Below are 19849 nucleotides of genomic sequence, written 5' to 3' on the forward strand. Positions count from 1 at the left end.
GGGGATGCCTCCCTATCTTGCTGTTTATATAAGGCCTTAAATTGTCTCTTTAAATGGTCACTAAATATATTTCTATTCATTCATTAATCTACAAATTGTGGGGATTTAAATTTGATTGTTCTCCAGTTGAAGATGAATGCGTTTCCTTTCGTGGGGATTATAGTTTTTTCCCCCTTTAAATTGCCACCTTCTGTTACACAGAATATTGAGGTAAATGAGATGTATTGGGGGTTTTTTTTGGTGTGTCGTGGGGTTTTTGTTTTGTTTGTTTGTTGTAGTTTTTATTTAGTTTGCAAGGGGGGAGGGGAATAGTGGTTTGTTTAATTTGTTTTTGGTTTTCCTGGGTTTGGGTGGTGTTCATTTCATCCTGTGTTCCAGAGAATGTTAATGTAGCTTTAAAACCTCTTCCCCAAATTTGTCTGGTACAGAAACAATTCCCTCCACTGCCACTCCTCCAATAATTGAAAAAAAAAGCCAACCAAACAAAAAGAAACCCCAAAAAACAAACAAACAAACAAACCAAAAAAAAAAAAAAAAACCAACCAAAAAAAAACCACCCAACAAACCAAACCATAACTTCAACTGAGGAGAAAATGTAATATCCTTTTCTTTAAAAGGATTTTAGTGTTCCTTAAAAGTACCTCAGTGCATAAATGGATTTGATTACTCTAAGGCAATATTGTGTGAAATTTATAAAGCCACACCTGGGACTGTTCGTGGTTTTTTTTAATACTATGTCATGCTCACTTTTTCTTGTAACAGAATTCTAATGAGCAGCTCTCAGATTTCTAATCCCTTTTCATGGATACTTTATTTTTCAACTTGTATTGTTGTTCAGCCTCTTAAAGAAAGAAACTGTTTACAGAGGCACTGACACAAATTATTCTTTTTTCTCCCTGTCATTTTACCATTATTTGTAAAGGATCCCATACCAGGAGAGGACACACATTTGTTATATTCAAGGTGTTGTACTAAGTCATTTTATGACTTCAGGAAGTTGCAGTCTGATATGTAAGCATTTCCCTGTAAACTTTCTTATGATCCCAACCTGTTCCTAAACTTGTCACCTAACTGTTCATGTGATGGTTCTAGGGTAACAAAGCAGATTTGGAAGGCAAATATTTTTTTCTGGTTTTTTTGTGTCAAACAAGAGAAACTAGCTGTTAGAATGTTGTCTTTGTGTTATAACAAGCCTCAGCTGAAAAGTATATTCATATTTATGGAATCATACTCTTCTGATGTATCATTTTTGGCTTTAAAGTTGTACCCATCTCTTAATCTTGATTTAATGGAATAACTTTTAAGATGTTCGAAAGAGTTTCCTGTTTCCTTTTGTGTTTTAACAGGATAGTGGAGATTACCCACTAACCATGGCTGGCCCCCAGTGGAAGAAGTTCAAATCCAGTTTTTGTGAGTTCATTGGGGTGCTGGTGCGGCAGTGTCAGTACAGCATCATCTATGATGAGTACATGATGGACACAGTGATCTCCCTGCTCACGGGGCTCTCTGACTCCCAGGTCAGAGCCTTTCGGCACACCAGCACCCTGGCAGGTCAGTCAGTTCTCTTTATTTCAGTCCTGATTACACTTCATGTGTTGTATTGCACAGGACACAATTACTCTGCTTAAACTTCTTGATATTCAACATCCAGCTTGTGTTTTATTGTGTGATACAGTTTTCATCTGATGCAACTTGCTTTGGGACAGCTTTTTATGTTGGATTTTTGTTGCTGAAAAGCATCTCTATTTTAAAGCATTCTTTGCTAGCTGTCTGGTACTTAATTTTATTAACTTTAATAGAAAAGTAAATAGAAGGAGGCTTTTCTGTTGATTTTACTAGTTTGTCTTTGGTCACAGATAAGGGTGTAGGTGTCTTTTAATCTCAGATGCAGTTGAACCTGTTCATGCTCTGCATTAAGTCAGAGGTTGTAGTTTATGTTGGATGCAATTTTTACTACAAACTTAAATTGTGCTGCCTGTTGAGGCCATGGCACTATGTAAAGTAGCATTTCCAGTCTTTGCATTAGAAATCATTTAAAAGAATTTTTTCATCAGCAATACAGTCTCTAAATTTCTCAATGCTTTACGTAATTGACCTTTTCACATAATTTTTTTTACCAATATGTTAAATTGTGGAGAAATCCCTTATGAGTTAAGTGGAGAGTGTTTCAAAGAAAATGTCTTTGTATGGACAAATGATGAGCTCCTTGGATAAGGGGGTCCGAAACTTGTTGGTTTTGTGTGTTTGAGTTTTACTGTTTGCACTGTTAAAGATTGTATTTTATATGGAAAAGAGTGCCAACAAAATCCTTGTATCCATATTTACTGGTACTTCTGGTAATTTCAGCTTCTGTGATTAACTCAGACTTGTTCTTTAATCTTTGAGATCACAGTGTGAGATGATATTTCAGTATAACTGCATGTCTTTAAACCTTGTTCATCAGCTTTATGCTGGTGATACATGCACAAGAATTTTCTGTTTTCAGACTTGTAGTTGGCTAATGTGCTTTTCTCTGCTTCCGCTAGTAAATGAATCTTTGAAAAAACTGCACCTTGTTAAAATTAAATTGGGGGAAAAAGACTGGTGTGATGTGGTGGCATTGCTTTCCTTTTGAAGAAAGAAACTTCTTGTGTATTAGACTGAATGTTATCAGTCTAACTGACTCTGATAACAGAGTTCTTTTAGTATTTCTTGAGCTATATTTGTAAATCTTACATTCTACCTTCATTTTGTGGAAGAAACAGATCCCCTATCTCAATTCAACAATAATAATATACTTATAATAAAAATGTAGATTAAAGAAGTGACAAAAAAGAACAGAATAGCAATATTGTATCTCTTGTCTTGATAAATAATGATGCAGTGCTTGATAAAACTTTGCGTATGTTTGCGTATCAAAAAATTACAGTGCATATATTTTCATAGATGCAGAAAGGAAGAGGTGTCAAGATTTTTCTAAGTTTTCTTAGACCAAGTAACCTTTTAAATAATCCTTGTTCTTTTCACATATTTTTGTAGCCATGAAACTGATGACTGCTCTAGTGAATGTGGCATTAAATCTAAGTATTAACATGGACAACACTCAGCGGCAGTATGAAGCAGAACGAAATAAAATAATTGGGAAACGAGCTAATGATAGGCTGGAACTCTTACTACAGAAGAGAAAGGAGGTTAGTGCCACTCCAGCTGGTGTGCATAAATGGCAGCTAATAATTCATCTTGTTCTGTAATAGGTTTTGGTAGTTGTCTATCTCTAACTCTTCAGGTTGTTCATGTTTAATTCTTGAAAAACTTTAAAAGGCACTTCTTAGTGTCTGGTTTTCTGCAAAAAGAAGTAAATGTAGAGTCTTAAAAATAGCAGTGCTGTGGTGAAGTTAGTAAGAGAGACTGTAGTCAGTAATAGATACATTTTTGTTGTATTTCTTGATGAGTTTCCTACATTGAGCTCAAATATGTAACAAAAATTACCATACATGGACATGTTTCGGTTTCTAGAGAAGATCTCCATGATCTTGGAGCAAAATGCTGCTTTTATAATACTAATAATGATCTCAGCAGAAAGTGTATTTAAAGGCTAAAGGCTTTAGATAAGGCTTTTTTCATGTACAGAAAGCACTATCAAAACTGAAAATGCAGTCTACTTCTGTTTTCATTCTTTTGTGTAAAAGAGACTTGCTGATTCATTGCTGACAATGTTGTCTTGTTGAAAGCCCTAATTCAATCAGCTTCAGTTTTTACTTTTGGGAAATTGGTGATTCAATGTGTGGGTGTTTTTTTTTTCTTTTGTGGTGGTGGTTTGTTTTTTGTTTTCTTTTAGATTTTTGGTTTTGAGACATCAGGAATAACTTCTTCACAATCAAAGGAAACATCTCACCTTTACTCTTCAGCATTTATCCTGTTGTTACCTGTTAAGGATTTTTTCTCCTGACAGTTCAGACAAACCTAACAAGTTTCTCTTCTGATCATCTCTCAAAGATGTTGCAGTTCAGATCTCTTAATGACCCATTCAGTGTAGTTTTGTTGGATGTGTGTGCAGGGCCAGTCCTAGTGTGAGTAATATATAGATACACAAAAGAGCAATGACGTTACTAGAAAATTAGATCAGGTTTTCTTATAAATGAAGTAAGAAGGACCTTTCAGAAACCCAAGATCTTGTCTGTTACACTTGAAGAACAGTTTTCCAGTGGTCATAATTACTAAAATTTGTAAGCTGTGCTAGATACAATTTCTTAAATAATAGCATATTGTACTGTGAAACAGATCTGTGAATGTTTCTGAATCTGTGAAACGATTCAATGGTCACACTTGTAAATGTTAATTTAGTTTGTATAGCATCAGCACCATCTGATCTGGCTGTAAAAGTGCTGCCCACTGTTTATATACTCTCTACATTCTTTCAGCTTCAAGAAAATCAGGATGAAATAGAAAACATGATGAATGCAATATTTAAAGGTGTTTTTGTGCACAGATACCGGTGAGTTTCTCTTAGTAAGTAATGTGTAGCATCATTCCTTTACTCTGGAAGCTGGTGGCAGGTTATTTCTAATTATTCATCTGTTTGAACTCCCTGCCCCATTCCCTCTGCAGAGATGCAATTGCTGAGATCAGAGCCATCTGCATTGAGGAGATTGGAATATGGATGAAAATGTACAGTGACGCCTTTCTCAATGACAGCTACTTAAAATACGTGGGCTGGACTATGCATGACAAGGTAAACTGCACTGAGAAAAGGAGCATAACTCCTTAGTTTTGGTCACTGATGTCTCCAGACTGGCTTTGGATCTCTCGGAATCATCACTGCTTTCCTTCTCACTCAGAAGTACTTGCATTTCAGAACACATATACACCAGACATGATTCTTTTGACTGTTTTTAGAGAGTACATACATTTATATGTTTATTTACAGTTACCTGTAGGCAAGTAAATTATCTTATTAATTATTAATCATTAATTATTTATATATATACATATATACTGTTATTTGTAGGCAAGTACATAATTTTATTTTTTATTTGCTGATGCAAACTTGTAGTTCATAATGCTGAACTACTTCAAATTAATGCCTGCCCTCCCTATAGGCTGGCAGTACTCTGTTTTCCCAAGTTACAAAACTTTCAGGGATTCTCATCTAGCTGTAAGAAGCCTGGGGAAAGCCCATTTTTGTGCTGGTTAGTGCCTCAAGCTATTTGTTATTTACCAACTACCACCTAGAGACTGTTCTCTGCTTAGAGGGGTCAATATAATTTACTCCCTGACTCATTAATGAGTGAGCACATTGCCTCAGTTCTTGCATCAGAAACTTCAAGCTGTGGAATTCTAAGTGAAAGAAGAGAGGGATGCTCAGTCTTGCTGTGCTGTTCATGGGCTTGGTGTAAAAACCCAATAACCTCTGGCAGCAGTGTGGGTCATCTGTACCTTAGAACATTTTCTCTGATGGAGCAGATCTTGTATCTCAGGAGGAATATTTCTCTCATTATCTACTCAGTAATTTTGACTGAACAGGGATGGTTGTCAATGACAGAAATATCTTGAGTGTACAGAAAGAATGAATTTGGCATATTTTGGTTTATGGAGGTGGTAACTGCAGTAAGACCTTGGGAGGTTTTGTTAGTTTTTGTTGCTTCACTGCCTTGTTACAAACAAGGTAATATTCTTATGTCATTAACATGATTATTGGTAGTGTATTGTGATAGCATTTAATCTTTGTTTTTGAATTAACTCTGACTGTAGAAGAAACTCATCTTGTATGACATGAAGATCACATCTGTATCCTATAGCTGACTTTTAATTCAGTTCTTAATTTTATTTTAGCAAGGAGAAGTAAGACTTAAATGCCTAACTGCTTTGCAAGGGCTTTACTACAATAAGGAGCTTAATTCCAAATTGGAACTCTTCACCAGTCGGTTCAAGGTTAGTGTTACTTCTTACTTTGGGGATATATGAATGTTTTTAAAGTGGCATTACACTTACTTCCTCTTCAAAAATATTTTCTTTTGTGTTCTTAGGATAGAATTGTGTCTATGACTCTTGACAAAGAATATGATGTTGCAGTCCAAGCAATAAAATTACTCACTCTTGTTTTACAGTAAGTACATGTGTATTTCCTTTTCTGACATATAGCAAATACTGAAACTGAAGTGTTTCTCATCCTTGCGGGTGAGGCCAGCAGCATGACACTTCAGCTAATCTGAAAGCAATAGAAATATCTGTGAATCTTACACTCAAAGAAAATGGAATTCCCAAAGTAATCAGTCTAGAACAGTATTACTGCTTATCTCCCACAATTCAGTAGGGGTAAGGGCTAGGAACTTTGAATTTAGCCTCATAGTTAAAACCATCCGGGAACGTTTGAAATGAAGAACGTGGAATATATTGAACATTTCACAATAGTTGAGCTCTTGAGCATAACCTTCTAGCAGTAGCTCACACTTCATCAGTATGTTTTATTCAGGAGGACTTTGGAACTAAGACTGGAGTTTCAGGATGATAAATTGAAGGAAAAGGTTTAGGTTCTCATTCATTTCCATCTCCCTCATTAGAGTTCATACTTTGTTGACTCAGCCTTTTTGGTTTTTTCTTTCTTTCTTCCCATCCCTCCCCCTAGGAGTAGTGAAGAAGTTCTGACTGCAGAAGACTGTGAAAATGTCTACCACCTGGTTTACTCAGCTCACCGGCCAGTAGCAGTTGCCGCAGGGGAATTTCTTTATAAAAAGTAAGATGGAGAAATTGCAATTAACTTCTTGCTCCTGTAGATTTGTGTGCATTAATAGGATGATTCTTACTAGGTTTAATCAAGAAAAGGAAAAAAAATCATGAAGTGGCCTTAAGAAAGAAGAGACAATGTAACATTATTGTATTTTCTGAGCTGCTGAAGTTTTTCTAAATGGGAAATAGCAGTTTCGAGGGCTGCACCTTGAAAGCTTGTACCTTCAGGGAATATAATAAAAATGTTCCTGTGAAGGAGTTCCTTTCCCATTCTTCCTGTGAAACATCTTAAAATGCTTATGTAGTTTGGGGCCTAAAACTTGGGTTTTCCCATTTGTACTTCCTCCCCTGTGCTTCCCTCTTCCCCATTGTCCCATATGACCATTTCATAAAATATTTTTCGTTTAAAAATCCAACATGTCAGTTGTGTAGAACAAAATAAGAGTTTCCATCTAATACTTTCCAGACGTCCTTCCAATATTTCTTAGCTCCTTTAAAGTCTTCTGTAGGGAGGTTCAGAAAATACCCTTTGCTGAGGAGGAGCATAGGACCTCAAGCACCTGCAATTATCACTGATGTTTGTAAAGCATTTTGTTATAATTATACGTCCCACTGGAAACAGACAGTGGAATATCAACTCAGCAGATATAAAAAGCATATATGACCTTGTTCAAATGATACTTGTCCCAAATGACTTCCTTTCAAAATAAAATATGGAGCCAAGCAACAAAGTATTAGTGTGTAAAAACCCAATATCTTGATGTGAATTGATTCTGGTGAAGGCAATGAAGAAGAAGAAACTTATCAAGAAATTATTTTTATTTTAGGCTTTTCAGCCGCAGAGATGCTGAAGATGATGGAATACTGAAAAGAAGGGGCAGACAAAGTCCCAATGCTAATCTTGTGAAGACATTAGTGTTTTTCTTCTTGGAAAGTGAAGTAAGTCGGGTTTCAGGATGTCTTTGTTTTTGTGTTGTGTGGGAGAGTTCTCTTGTTGTGGTTCACTCGTTGGTTAGTAACCATAAGTCGTCTGCTTTTCCTGATGTTCAAGCAACCTGGGGGTCAAAAGACTGTTTTGTGTGGTTGTGTTTAGTTGCAGGATCTGCCAGTACACAGTGTTGAAACAGGCTATGAGTGCTACTCTGACAAACATGATGATATATAAGTGATTTATATTGTGATTTATATTGTGATTTAACAGATTTAAAAGGAGAGAGAGAGAGAAAAAATGAAAAAAAAACCACAATCCCAACCCAGCTATCCCCCAAGTTCCAACAGATCTTGTTGCACTATTCCCTGTAGCTGTTGGTCTGGATTCATCTTTTTAAGTTAATTGGGGAAGAAACTTTTCTGTTTAACTGGAGAGCTTGCAAAACTTGCTCTGTATTTTTGCCACAGGCAGGAGCCAAGCACGACAAATATTCTGTATTATGATTCTGTAATAATCTTCATTGCTGATCAAATACTTTATCTGCTCTTCTTTTAGTTGCATGAACATGCTGCTTATCTTGTGGACAGCATGTGGGACTGTGCAACAGACCTCTTGAAGGACTGGGAATGTATGAACAGTCTTCTGCTGGAAGAGCCTCTCAATGGAGAAGAACGTAAGAGATTTTTGGAGATCTTTGTTTATATTGCTGTGCCGCTTTTGTTAGGCTTGAAATATGGAAAAAAAAGATGTTTACGTGTATTTTCTGTGTAAAAAGATGTTTACATGTGTTTTCTGTGTTTCCATGACTATAAGAAGTCACTAATCCCAGTTATGAAATATGAGGAAGAGTAGAAAGAGTTCACCACCTGGTATGGAAGTGTGATACAAGAGCCATGGTTAGAAGAAAAGAGAAGGAATTAGCATGCAGTGTTGCCTTGGTGTTCCACAAGTTCAGCTGCACTTTTGGCATTAGAGAAACTAAGTTGCTTGTAAATTAACCAGTTTCACTGTTACAACAACCATATGGAGAAATACCACAATTTCTTTGGTGACAGTAGACCCAAACAACACCCCTGGCATTATTCTGTAATTCATAGGTCCTGGTAAATGGACCTCTAAAAAATAGAAAGGAAGTAAAATAATTATAAAACTTAGTGTTTATTTCATCCTATCCTGTGACTAATCCAGTGATATTCCCTCAATTTTTCAGTATTCTGGTGTCATTTTATAAGGTACTTCCATTCTCTGTCCCCACCTTTGGAAACGAGCTGTTGGTTTACATGTTAAACAGAAAAACCCAAAACCCCCAAGATGCAAACAAAAACCGCAATGTGTCTTAATCCTTGTGGGAAATGAAAAAGAAGTTGTGTGTTAACATGTGCTTCTTGAATTGCAGCTCTGACAGACAGACAGGAAAGTGCACTGATTGAAATCATGCTCTGCACCATTCGGCAGGCGGCCGAGTGTCATCCTCCTGTGGGAAGAGGAACAGGCAAAAGGGTAGGGAGCACAAACCTGCTCATCTGGAGGAGTGGGAATGGCTCTGGGGGGCACTGTGGTAGACAGAAGAGCTTGTAGCTGTTGCTGCTGAAGGGTCTGAGGTCAGAGATTCAGCTTTAGTCTCCACATCTCACTGCCCTGCCTCATTTGCTTTTCTGGGCTTCAGCACATGCTTGGTGCTGCTGGAGCTACTGCATTTGTTTGTACTGTTAAAGGTAATAGAAATTGATTTTGAAAACAGTATTGGTTTGAAAAGAGGACAAGAATCAAGGTTTGGGAAAAGCTAAAACTATTTTCAGTGTGTAAGAGCAAAATGAGGGAAAGGAAGATACACTCTCCAGTCTTTTGGAAGGAGGCCAGTCCACCAACTGGCTTTTCTGTGCTTATACAGAGTTCAGACAGCCTCTTTTGCTGAGGCATTAAGCATTCTTCTCTCAAGACTGGTGTGTATTTTGGTAAGAAGCCCTTTTAAGAACAGGCTGAAAGCGTGTATGAAGATAGGATTGACAAATTAATTGGGAAAATACTGTTATAAATTGTAAGCTGAAGGGGTTCCCATTCTTACGTTGTCATTCCAGACATGGTATTTTGTTGCAGGAAAGATAAACCTTTTGTTCTAGGTTATCACTTCGGTTTTCAAGATAATGTTATTAATGTTAGGACTGACTTTGAATTACATTTTTTGAATGCTGAATGTTGTTTTTTTCCTTTTCTTAAATTGCACAGTTCCCTCCTACTTAACATTGATATGCTACCATGATATTAGAGGTCCATGTACCTAATCATCATCTCATTAATGATAATGAAACTTTGCACCAGAACTTTCAGCTGTAAAATCCTCATAATACCAATATTTCAGGTGCTGACAGCAAAGGAAAAGAAAACCCAGTTGGATGACAGGACAAAAATTACTGAGCTGTTTGCAGTGGCTCTTCCTCAGTTGCTAGCAAAGGTGGGTTTAATTCCATTTCTCACTGATGGAGGGTTGTTGAAATGTTTACAGTGTATTTCTGTAATTAATGATACAGCTTGCCACGAGGTTTTTATTTTTTTACTAATCTTTGTTTACTTGTTCTACAATGAATTATGTTGTCCAAGACTTTTCTATCTAAACTCTTTTTTTGCCAATTTTACAGTACTCTGTAGATGCAGAAAAAGTCACCAACCTACTGCAGTTGCCACAGTACTTTGACTTGGAAATTTACACAACGGGGCGATTAGAAAAGGTACAGTAACATCCACAGCTCAACACAGCATCCTACAGTAACATCCACACATCAGCACAAAAAGGAAAGTCCAGAATTTAGACTTTGTCACTGGAACTTTGGTCACCATTTTAGCAGTCGTTTTTGGTATAAAGAAAATTTAATTTACTGTAACCCTTACTGATAGTGCATCTTTGATTTCAGAGTTGTGACTGGCTGCTCTTCTTGGAGATACCAAAAGTTTGAGTTTTCTAAAGCCTGTCTGGCCAGTGTTAGCAGAAAATCTTGCCAGTTAGATGAACTGAAATGAAGAATTTATTGCTGGGTTGTAGTCATATTTGAGATGGTTGTCTGACAAATAAAGCTTGTAGAAACAGCTCAGTAAGTTTTCTTTCTCCCTCACTGAAACTCGAAAACCACCATCATCATTGCATAAAAAAGAGAAAGAATACCAGATCACAAATGATGTCGTTAATGCTCATTTTATCTGCTATGATGAAGTTGAAGCTCTCATCTCTTGTCTCCTCAGATGTGCTATTGCATTGAGAAGGAAGTAGCTGGAAATCATTAGAGTTAAAAAGTGATAAAATGTGTAGTTGGCAGCATTGCCAGCTGTGATGGAGCAGCAGTGAGCAACTCAGGTTGAGGGGAGGAATATATGAAAACTGAAGTTGGCTTTAGTTGGTGGACAGTAGAGTGTTATGAAACTAAATCTTCAATTATACAGCTTTTAAGACGCACACAAATATGCATAAATGTTTGTGTGAGTGGGAGGTAAATACTTCTGTGTTGTTGAACTGTCATTGCAAATTCAAATGTTAGATAAGACCATACCAACAATAGCAGATTTTTAATCACTTCTCTCATTTGGTCTTTGACAAGCTCCAACTTAATTTTTGATAAATAGGCTTAATTTCTCAGAAACTTTACTGATTTTCTAGGTGTTTGTGTTCTATATCATAGCTACAAAAGTAATCAACAGAATTTACCTTTTAAAATTCTTTAAGGTTTATTAAGAATGCATGTATTTGTGTGTATATATGTGTGTGTGTGTGTGTATATATATATATATATATATATATGAAAATAAAAACATATTTTCTTCTTTGGCTTGTCCTCCCTGTAGCATTTGGATGCCTTACTGCGACAGATCCGGGATATTGTGGAGAAGCACACAGATATAGATGTCTTGGAAGCCTGTTCAAAAACTTACCATGCTCTCTGCAATGAAGAATTCACAATCTTTAACAGGGTTGACATTGCAAGAAGTCAGTTAATAGATGAATTGGCAGACAAGTTTAATCGACTTCTTGAGGACTTCCTGCAAGAGGTATTTTAATGTGCAATATCACCTTTTCCTGCCCTTGTAAATATTGTCAGTATTTTTTGTGTCTTTCTCTGCAAGTCAGAGCTGGGGATGGGAGCTTCCCTCTGCTTTTCAGAACAGTTGAGTGCAATAACACAGCAGTGTCACTGCTATGATTGTGTGAACACAGCCTGTTCTTTTAGATGGCACAGTCTTTAATTTTGATCTCCTTTTGACAAGAGTCCTTTGGCAATTTGAGATAAGTTTCAGATAAACAATTAAGTACATGAACTTTTTACTCTTAGCTTTTGAGGCTTACATTTCTGAGAGTTGCAGTATTGTAATTCCCCATGGATTCGCCTCAGATGTACTACTGTACACAAGCTGGTCTTGCCTGTGGTTGCATGTTGCTGTTGTTAAATATCAAAATCTCTAGAAAACACTCCTCCTCCCTTCGTGAATGCAAGCAGATGCAGTTAGTAGATCAAAAATAACTTTGTTCCCACACTCTGTTGATTTGAAAAGTGAGAATCTTCTGGTAGTGTTTAACTTCACTATGTGGGATCCCTGACATTCAGGCAAAACTTGTTTCTCCTTTTCGTCTGTGGTAAGAAGCATAGGAAGCTTCACTCTTAACATTTCTTAAATGCAGGTAGTTTATCAAGCTCTCCTGTTTTCTCTTGCTTTTTGTTCTGAACTAGAACTCCACTCTAGAAATCCTAAACAAGACATGTGCCCATTTGTTTTCCTTTGTGATGAAATGAAAGAAGGAGAGGTAAAGCAAGGACATGAGATGCCAGAAGTCGGCTTGAAGGAAAATGACAAATTCTCTGGTGGAAGTGTTGAAATCCTTAGTTCTTTGATAGGTTGTGCAACTACAGAATAGTAAAACTTGCATTATCTCTGCTAGACTGAGGAGGAGCTTCTTGACCTCAGTTTATTTTCTGTACAAGACTCTTTCATTTTTACTCTTTTTTCACTAAATGCAAGTTTATCAGAATTTATGGGAAGATTAGAACAAACCAGTTCCCTTGCCTCACTCAAAGACTTTTCTCTGTGATTAAAGTAAGACTGAAGTATTGACCTGTGGCCCTTCTAGTCCAGTGTCTTCTATCTGACAGTGGCCTCTGCTGGATTCTTCAGAGAAAATAGAATCACCTACATTGTACATTGCATTCTGCTATCCTAAGCTTTTCTGGTTTTTTATCCCTTCTCCTTCCTCCCCTCCCCCTGTCTCTTCTTGTGCTGCTATTTTGTAGAATTGTCTAGTTTGGAAAAGATATTTAACATCCTTGACTCCATCTCTAGATATGAACTGCTTGCTGCCCTCTAACTCTTCTAAAAGCATATGTGACATCATAAATAATTCAGAACACCTTCTCCTGCCCCCAGTTTGGGTTTTGTGAATTCCCCCAGTTCACTTAGGCCACACTGCTTGAGATTTCTCACTGTGTGATTATTAACTAGGGGGAGGAACCTGATGAAGATGATGCATATCAAGTCTTGTCAACACTGAAGAGAATCACTGCTTTTCACAAGTGAGTTAACTCCTGCACGTCTGTCAGGGTTTGTAATGTGGGGGATTGTTTGGTTTTAATTTGGTATAAGAATTTGTGTGAGGGGGTTGTTTGTTTTTTAGTATGATGTATATAACTTTATAATGCAACTTCATGGTGGTTTTTTTTATTTTTTATTTTTATTTTGTGTGTGTGTTGGTTTGAGTGGGGAGGTATTAAATGACTGGCGTTTTTCAGCACTGATTTTTTTTTCTTTTTTTGATCAGTTAAGCTTTTAGTAGTTGTTAACCTCCAACAGCAGAAAAAGTATTAGTTAAATAATATTTTTTGCTTCATTTCTTAACACTTCCAGTGCTCATGACCTATCAAGATGGGACTTGTTTGGCTGCAACTACAAGCTATTGAAAACTGGCATTGAAAATGGAGACATGCCAGAACAGGTCTGTAGTTAAAATATGTTCTTTAGACACAACAACAAATAGCTTTTGTTGCTCTCTTTTATTGCCCTTTGTCATCTAATGCTTTTTTCCCTTTGGATTTCAGATTGTTATTCATGCACTGCAGTGTACTCATTATGTAATCCTTTGGCAGCTAGCAAAAGTTACTGAAAGCAGTTCCACAAAGGTATGGCTTGCTCCAGTTGTATTGGTAAATAAAAATTAGTACCCTGCTGCAGTGTCGTCAAGTGGAACAGTGATGGAATTAATTAAGACTAAGAATTTTCTTTATATTGATACCTACCTAATCTTGCTTTTTTTAATAAGTTCTTCTGAATTATTAGTTTTAGTGCACACATTTTTTAAGTTATTGTGACTCAGAAAGCTACCTTTTTTTTTTCAATGAAAGAGAATAAGAAAACCAAGTCTTATCTGATATTCCACTTCATCCCAAATCAGTGAATTAAAAAAATAATAACTGTGTAGGCTTGTCTTTTTTAGTAATGAACAGCTGCCTAAAATCTATTCTTTAGGCTGAAAATACAGATATTTTAAAGAGAAAATGCTTTATGCTCTGGAATTTTTGGAGGATGAGGGGTGGTGTTAAGGTTTTTAAATTAATACTTTTTTTATAAAATAACATGATTTTCATCCCAACTGCCATCTCTTCTGTACTACATAGAATGACAAAACTAAGGAAATTACTAATCTTATTTGTAATAAGGATTTTTTAAAATAATGCAGTGGATTTCAATGTTACCACTAAGGTGTGTGGTGGAATGCTCTGTGAAAGTGTGTGGGACTATAACACTGAAAAAGCAAAACTGTTGCATGAGATCATTCTCTTTCAAGGAGGATCTTCTACGTCTGAAGAAGCAGATGAGAGTGTTCTGTCAAATCTGCCAACACTACCTGACCAATGTAAATACTGCTGTTAAGGAACAGGTGAGTGGCTGCTGTTACTTGGAGTCTTTTAATATGTACTTTCAAAGCAGCTGGAAAGTTCTTGTTGCAATATTTTAGGCACTTCTATGGGAAGGTGATGTCCTGGGTGCTCAGGCTGCTGAGTGCCCTGTGAGTGTGAATGCACACTGGACTTGTATTCTCGTGATGTACCCAGGGTTTCAGAATCCATTTCAGCTTCATTCTTGCCAGTCATTTTAGGCACCATCATGTTTTATGCAGAGGAGCTTTTTGTTTCTATAGGTAATGGCTCTGCAGGGCACTCTAGGAGCCTTCTGGGTGTGAGCTGAGTGAGAGGGTTCCATTTCAAATCTTGTAGTAATGACCCACATCTCCTGTGGAGCTGTGGATTCACATGCTCCAAAAACTGGAAGAGCTAAGGAAGGCAATTTAAAAGAGGGGTTTTCTTGGTTCTGTCTTTGAATTCCTGCAGGTGGAGCTTCCCTTCTCTTCCTTCTCTGTGTTCATCCATAACACAATATATATTCCTCAGTTTTTCAGAGTCCCAAGAATTTGGGGATCTCAAAATGAGGAGGAAAAAAATGAGTACTTGAGATGAATGTGTGTATGTTTATACATGCCCAGGTATGCACTGTAACCTAGGAGAGTTTATTGTTGGGAAATGGGAGGGTTTTGTAGCCACCTTTAGGAACACTCTCACACTACTCTGTTGGTGTTTGGAGATGCTCTAGCAAATGCTTGGGAGCCTCAACAATGAACCACTGTTTGGAAAAGATGTGAGAGTTTTATAGTTAGTCCCTCATGCAGTTGTCTTTAGTGGGGAGAGTTTTAGCTGGAATTGAGTTCTTAAATATTTCAGACATAAAAATGTAGATATTAACCTTGAGTAAGTAATGCATGACAGTTCAGGCAAGAGACAGAAGTCCTGACTTCTTTTGAAACACTGGCATGAAGGTTTTGGAGGCTGTCCTTAGTTTTTTCTTCTGTTTCAGAAAGAATTGAGAAATCATATTGGGAAACACATGTCCTGAGTTCTGAAGAAAACAGTAAAAAAAAAACAAAAAAAAAAACTGTAGGGGCTGACTGTCTTCAATTTGTGGGCAAATAGTTCTTTGGCCAGGACACTCACAGGACTTGGAGGTTCCAGTGAAGAGCACAGGTTACTGGTAGCAGAATTAATTCTAAGTAAATGCTGTTAACAATGTTTAAAATTCTAAAATGAAAGAAAATGAAGTATGTCTCTACAGGCGAAGGACCAGATTATCTTCTAGGTAGACAGTTTAATTAAAGAAACAGAAAGGCAGGAGCCTTTTTGCTGCTGAAGATAATAGCAACCTCGTTAAAGTGGAAAATCTGGTCCACTGAGTCTCACAGCTGCAGCTTTTGAAACTCTTGCTAGAACAAGAATATATCTGTAGCTCAATAGGCATGTTCTGTGTGCAAGAGCTGTGTAGTGTAATAGGCACAAGGTGTAGGTTGTGAAAGTGCTTGTAACAAATCCTGAAGCTCTCAGGAGGTCTCTCCAAGAGGCTGAATGACTTAGACTGGTGAGAGCTCCAGAAACTGGAGCTGCCTGGTGGCACAGAGGGTACAGTGTCCCCTTGGTGTGGATCTCTTCTCTCATCTCAGGAAAGGGCACAAGAGACTTCAGAAGAGCATGTGGATTTTTTTGTGACCAGGAATTAGTAATACTCACTTAGAGAAGGTCATGGACCTGTTCATGGAACGAGCTGGAGATTAGAGCCAAAGAGAAGTGCAGCACCAGCAGCTTGTTGCCTTGGTCTGTTGGTTTGAAGAATGTCAGTCTCTTTGTCAGGTACTGAGGCATTTGAACCTTCTGGGGCAGTGGAGTACAGACATTTAAATCTGAGATAGATGCACAAGTTAGTCAGCAAAACAAAAAGTTGGTTGCAATTCTGGGTTTTTGGACATTAGGACTCAAAGAGATTGAATAATCTCAGCTGTTAAAAGTTAAATAAATGTGATTAAAATGATTTTAAGAGAAGACAGCAAAAAGGAGATTGTACTCAGGTTGGAGTCCACCAGGTTCTCTAGAGACCTAATGTAGTATCTGTCAGGTAGAATTTGGGAATTTCAGGCTCCTCACATTTTAATCTTGAAATATTTTCATATTTATTTGGCATCATCTGGGCAATATTTTTATTTAGAGACCCAGTCCTGATACAGGCACCCGCTGTGTGAAGCTGCACATTTTGACTTCAGTTGGCCTTTGTAGCTGAGTAGGACTGTGTACACTGTTAAAATCTTGAGTATTTTGTCAAGTGCCAATGCATTATTCCAAACAAAATCCACTTTCCAAGCAAGTATTCACTAAGGTTTCTCTTTAACAGGCTTTCACAATTCTGTGTGATGTGTTGATGATCTTCAGCCATCAGATCATGACAGGAGGGCGTGACATGTTGGAGCCACTTGTTTACACTCCTGATTCTTCCTTGCAATCTGAACTACTCAGTTTTATTTTAGATCATGTCTTCATTGATCAGGATGATGATAATAATAGTGCAGGTTTGTACAAAACTTAACTTTTCCTAACTAATACCTTTGTTTCCTTGTGGATTTCTGGGTTTTTGTGGTGGTGGTATTTTGTTTGTTGGGTTTTTTCTTGTTTGCCTGATTGTTTTTTTTTTTGTTTTTTTGTTTTGTTTTAATTTGGTTTTGTCATTGAAAGATGTGCATGTGCACAGAGGTTGGTGTGGCTTTTAAATGTCAGCAGCTGATGAAAGGATTTTCTGTATTGGGAATATGTGGGATAATTGGAGTAAAGGTTTGGTTTAATAGGCTCAAATATTTGTGTCTGTATCAGGGTAAAAAACCTGTCTGGACAGTGAAGTGCATGGCCATCAGAACTGATATCTGATTTTCTGAACTAACTCATACCAGTTTTATACATGAATGTTTAAACATGGAGTCTCTAAAGCTGACAGTTTCCCTGTTCTGAACTTTTCTAGATGGGCAGCAGGATGATGAAGCCAGCAAAATTGAAGCGTTGCACAAAAGAAGAAACCTCCTTGCAGCTTTCTGTAAGCTCATTGTTTATACTGTGGTGGAAATGAACACAGCTGCTGACATCTTCAAGCAATACATGAAGGTGAATGTGAAGCTCAGTAGTGATAGTTCATAAAACTGTCTGAATACAGTAGTTGTGCAATTTTGAACTCTTACTTGTTTTTCTACCTTACAAGATAACCGGTTCAAAACATGAAGAATTCAGAACTCCAGAGTTGTAGGGGGGGAGTTGTTTTTTGTTTGTAGGGGGGAAAAGTTACTGAGAGGAGTTTTACAGTTCCAGTGTGGATGGTGGGGTCTGAGGAGGGAAACTGAATACTTTCATGTTGTTTTTACTAGTTTTATTTTCTTACTCTGATTGATGGTGTTTTTTTAATTCACTTACTAGTTTAGTAGGCCTTTTGAGAATGTTCTTCCCAAGATCAACTCCATATCTAGCCTCATCAAATAATTTAAGTTTAAACTTTGTAGAAGAGAAGTAAAAATTGAGTTCCCTCTACCCCTCCCCCATTATCTTTATATCTGTTTCAATCTTACTTAAATATAAAAGCCTCTCCTGGCTCATGGGATTCACAGCTGCACACTAATATAAGTTCTCATTTTGTGAACATGATAAAGCTTTGCTCCTTGGTGATTACCTTAGAAACTTAAAATTTGGGCAGTCTGCTTTTATGTATCTGAGTGCCCTACATATATTTGGATTCTCGAGATAACTAATTGGGTCTTTCTTAAATCTGAAATACTTAAAAAACTGAACAGACAACTGTCTTTGTTGGACAAATTATTGCTATGATGCTGTGTGTAAGTGCCTCCTTTCAGCAGAGAAATAAAACTCCCCAGCAGAGTTAAAGGAATTACTAAAAAGATTAGATTCTAATCTCATACCCTGAAAGGGTGAACATGTCATTGACAAATATGTCATGGCCTTGAAGATAAATAGGTCATTCTGCCTCTGAAGTAATACTCACTGCAAGAAGAAGTGGGTTTATTCTTTTTGCATTTGGTTTCTTTAAAAATTATTATTCTGGAGGTGGTTTAGAGTGTAATTTTGGTGTCATCATGAACATGTGGGGTTTTTTTTCCTTTAGGCAGTGTTTGATATTTCTTTTTGAAAGAGCATATCCTAGATTTCGTTTCCAGAAGAATTCAGTAGTTGGAATGTTTTCAACTAACATTGACTGTTAACCTTTTTTTTGTTTGTTTTTCCTAGTATTACAATGACTATGGTGATATTATTAAAGAAACAATGAGTAAAACAAGACAGATAGACAAAATCCAGTGTGCTAAAACACTCATTCTTAGTTTGCAGCAGGTAAGAATTAACAGTATTTCTAGGCATGAAATTCCATACTTTGGATGATGTCCTGTTGTTTAGTAACTGGTTTGAGGTACTGATGAAGAAATTGTTACGGACTGAAAGGATAAATAGATCTAAACTGAAACACATTTTATGCAACTGTGTGAAAAACTGCCTGAAGTCTTCCTATACTTACCAAATACTGAACCACAAAAAGTGTCGGAGAGGCCAATAATTACAAAATGAATGTAACTCTATGAAACTGTCATAACTCTAAAACTGCAGCTTAAGTGACGTATTCAGATAAATGTTGTGAAATGGTCAGTTTACTTGTCTGTGAACAGATAAATACTTCCTGCCTGTGGGGTGGGGCTTTTTTTTTTTTTTTTTTTTTTTTTTTTTTTTTTTTTTTTTTTTTTTTGTGTGTGTGTGTTGTTTGTTTGGTTTTTTTTAAACTATTCTGAGAATTAATTTGAAGTTCTAGTAATTTCAATAATCTTTCAGTGCACAAAAATTTCCCTTTTTGTTCCATACAGCTCTTCAATGAAATGATTCAAGAAAATGGTTATAATTTTGACAGATCATCACCAACATTCAGTGGCATAAAGGAACTTGCTCGACGTTTTGCTTTAACATTTGGGTTGGATCAGTTGAAAACAAGAGAAGCTATTGCTATGTTACACAAGTAATTGTGTGCTTTGTATTACTTCTGTTTTTGTAAACACTTCTTAACTAACATCAGACAACCTTTTTAGTCTTTGAAAATCAGTTTTAATACTAAGTGCCTCAGCCCTAGAGATGATATAGCCCATGTATTAATTAGGAGATGACTGCAGTTTTGTCTCTGAGTAAAACCTAAATGTTTAATATTGTTGGTGTTCTCCAGCATCATTGTACAAGCGTAGAAATGCTAGCAGTGTCAATGCTATAATGAAAAAGCCTTTTTAATGTCTGCTCCATAACAATAAGAACAGATCCACTTCATTGTCAGTGCTGGTCA

The 19849-nt window shown here is 36.9% G+C and overlaps 1 protein-coding gene across 3 annotated transcripts in view; it reads left to right on the forward strand.

Annotated features, from left to right (window-relative positions):
- Positions 1 to 19849, forward strand: part of STAG2 (STAG2 cohesin complex component) — a 64758-nt gene that overhangs the window by 37103 nt on the left and 7806 nt on the right. For all 3 annotated transcript variants that reach the window (XM_083876530.1, XM_083876532.1, XM_083876531.1), the window contains exons 7-27: positions 1347 to 1551; positions 3019 to 3170; positions 4401 to 4474; positions 4588 to 4711; positions 5812 to 5910; positions 6006 to 6085; positions 6605 to 6712; positions 7533 to 7644; positions 8192 to 8309; positions 9033 to 9136; positions 9996 to 10088; positions 10273 to 10362; positions 11468 to 11671; positions 13115 to 13185; positions 13517 to 13604; positions 13708 to 13788; positions 14454 to 14546; positions 16877 to 17051; positions 17495 to 17634; positions 18763 to 18864; positions 19386 to 19534. In XM_083876530.1, coding sequence (XP_083732656.1) covers positions 1347 to 1551; positions 3019 to 3170; positions 4401 to 4474; positions 4588 to 4711; positions 5812 to 5910; positions 6006 to 6085; positions 6605 to 6712; positions 7533 to 7644; positions 8192 to 8309; positions 9033 to 9136; positions 9996 to 10088; positions 10273 to 10362; positions 11468 to 11671; positions 13115 to 13185; positions 13517 to 13604; positions 13708 to 13788; positions 14454 to 14546; positions 16877 to 17051; positions 17495 to 17634; positions 18763 to 18864; positions 19386 to 19534 — 2462 coding nt within the window. The remainder of the gene's footprint in view (positions 1 to 1346; positions 1552 to 3018; positions 3171 to 4400; positions 4475 to 4587; positions 4712 to 5811; positions 5911 to 6005; positions 6086 to 6604; positions 6713 to 7532; positions 7645 to 8191; positions 8310 to 9032; positions 9137 to 9995; positions 10089 to 10272; positions 10363 to 11467; positions 11672 to 13114; positions 13186 to 13516; positions 13605 to 13707; positions 13789 to 14453; positions 14547 to 16876; positions 17052 to 17494; positions 17635 to 18762; positions 18865 to 19385; positions 19535 to 19849) is intronic.

Source organism: Zosterops lateralis (assembly GCF_965231275.1).
Source record: "Zosterops lateralis genome assembly, chromosome: 21".
Classification (NCBI taxonomy): Eukaryota; Metazoa; Chordata; class Aves; order Passeriformes; family Zosteropidae; genus Zosterops; species Zosterops lateralis.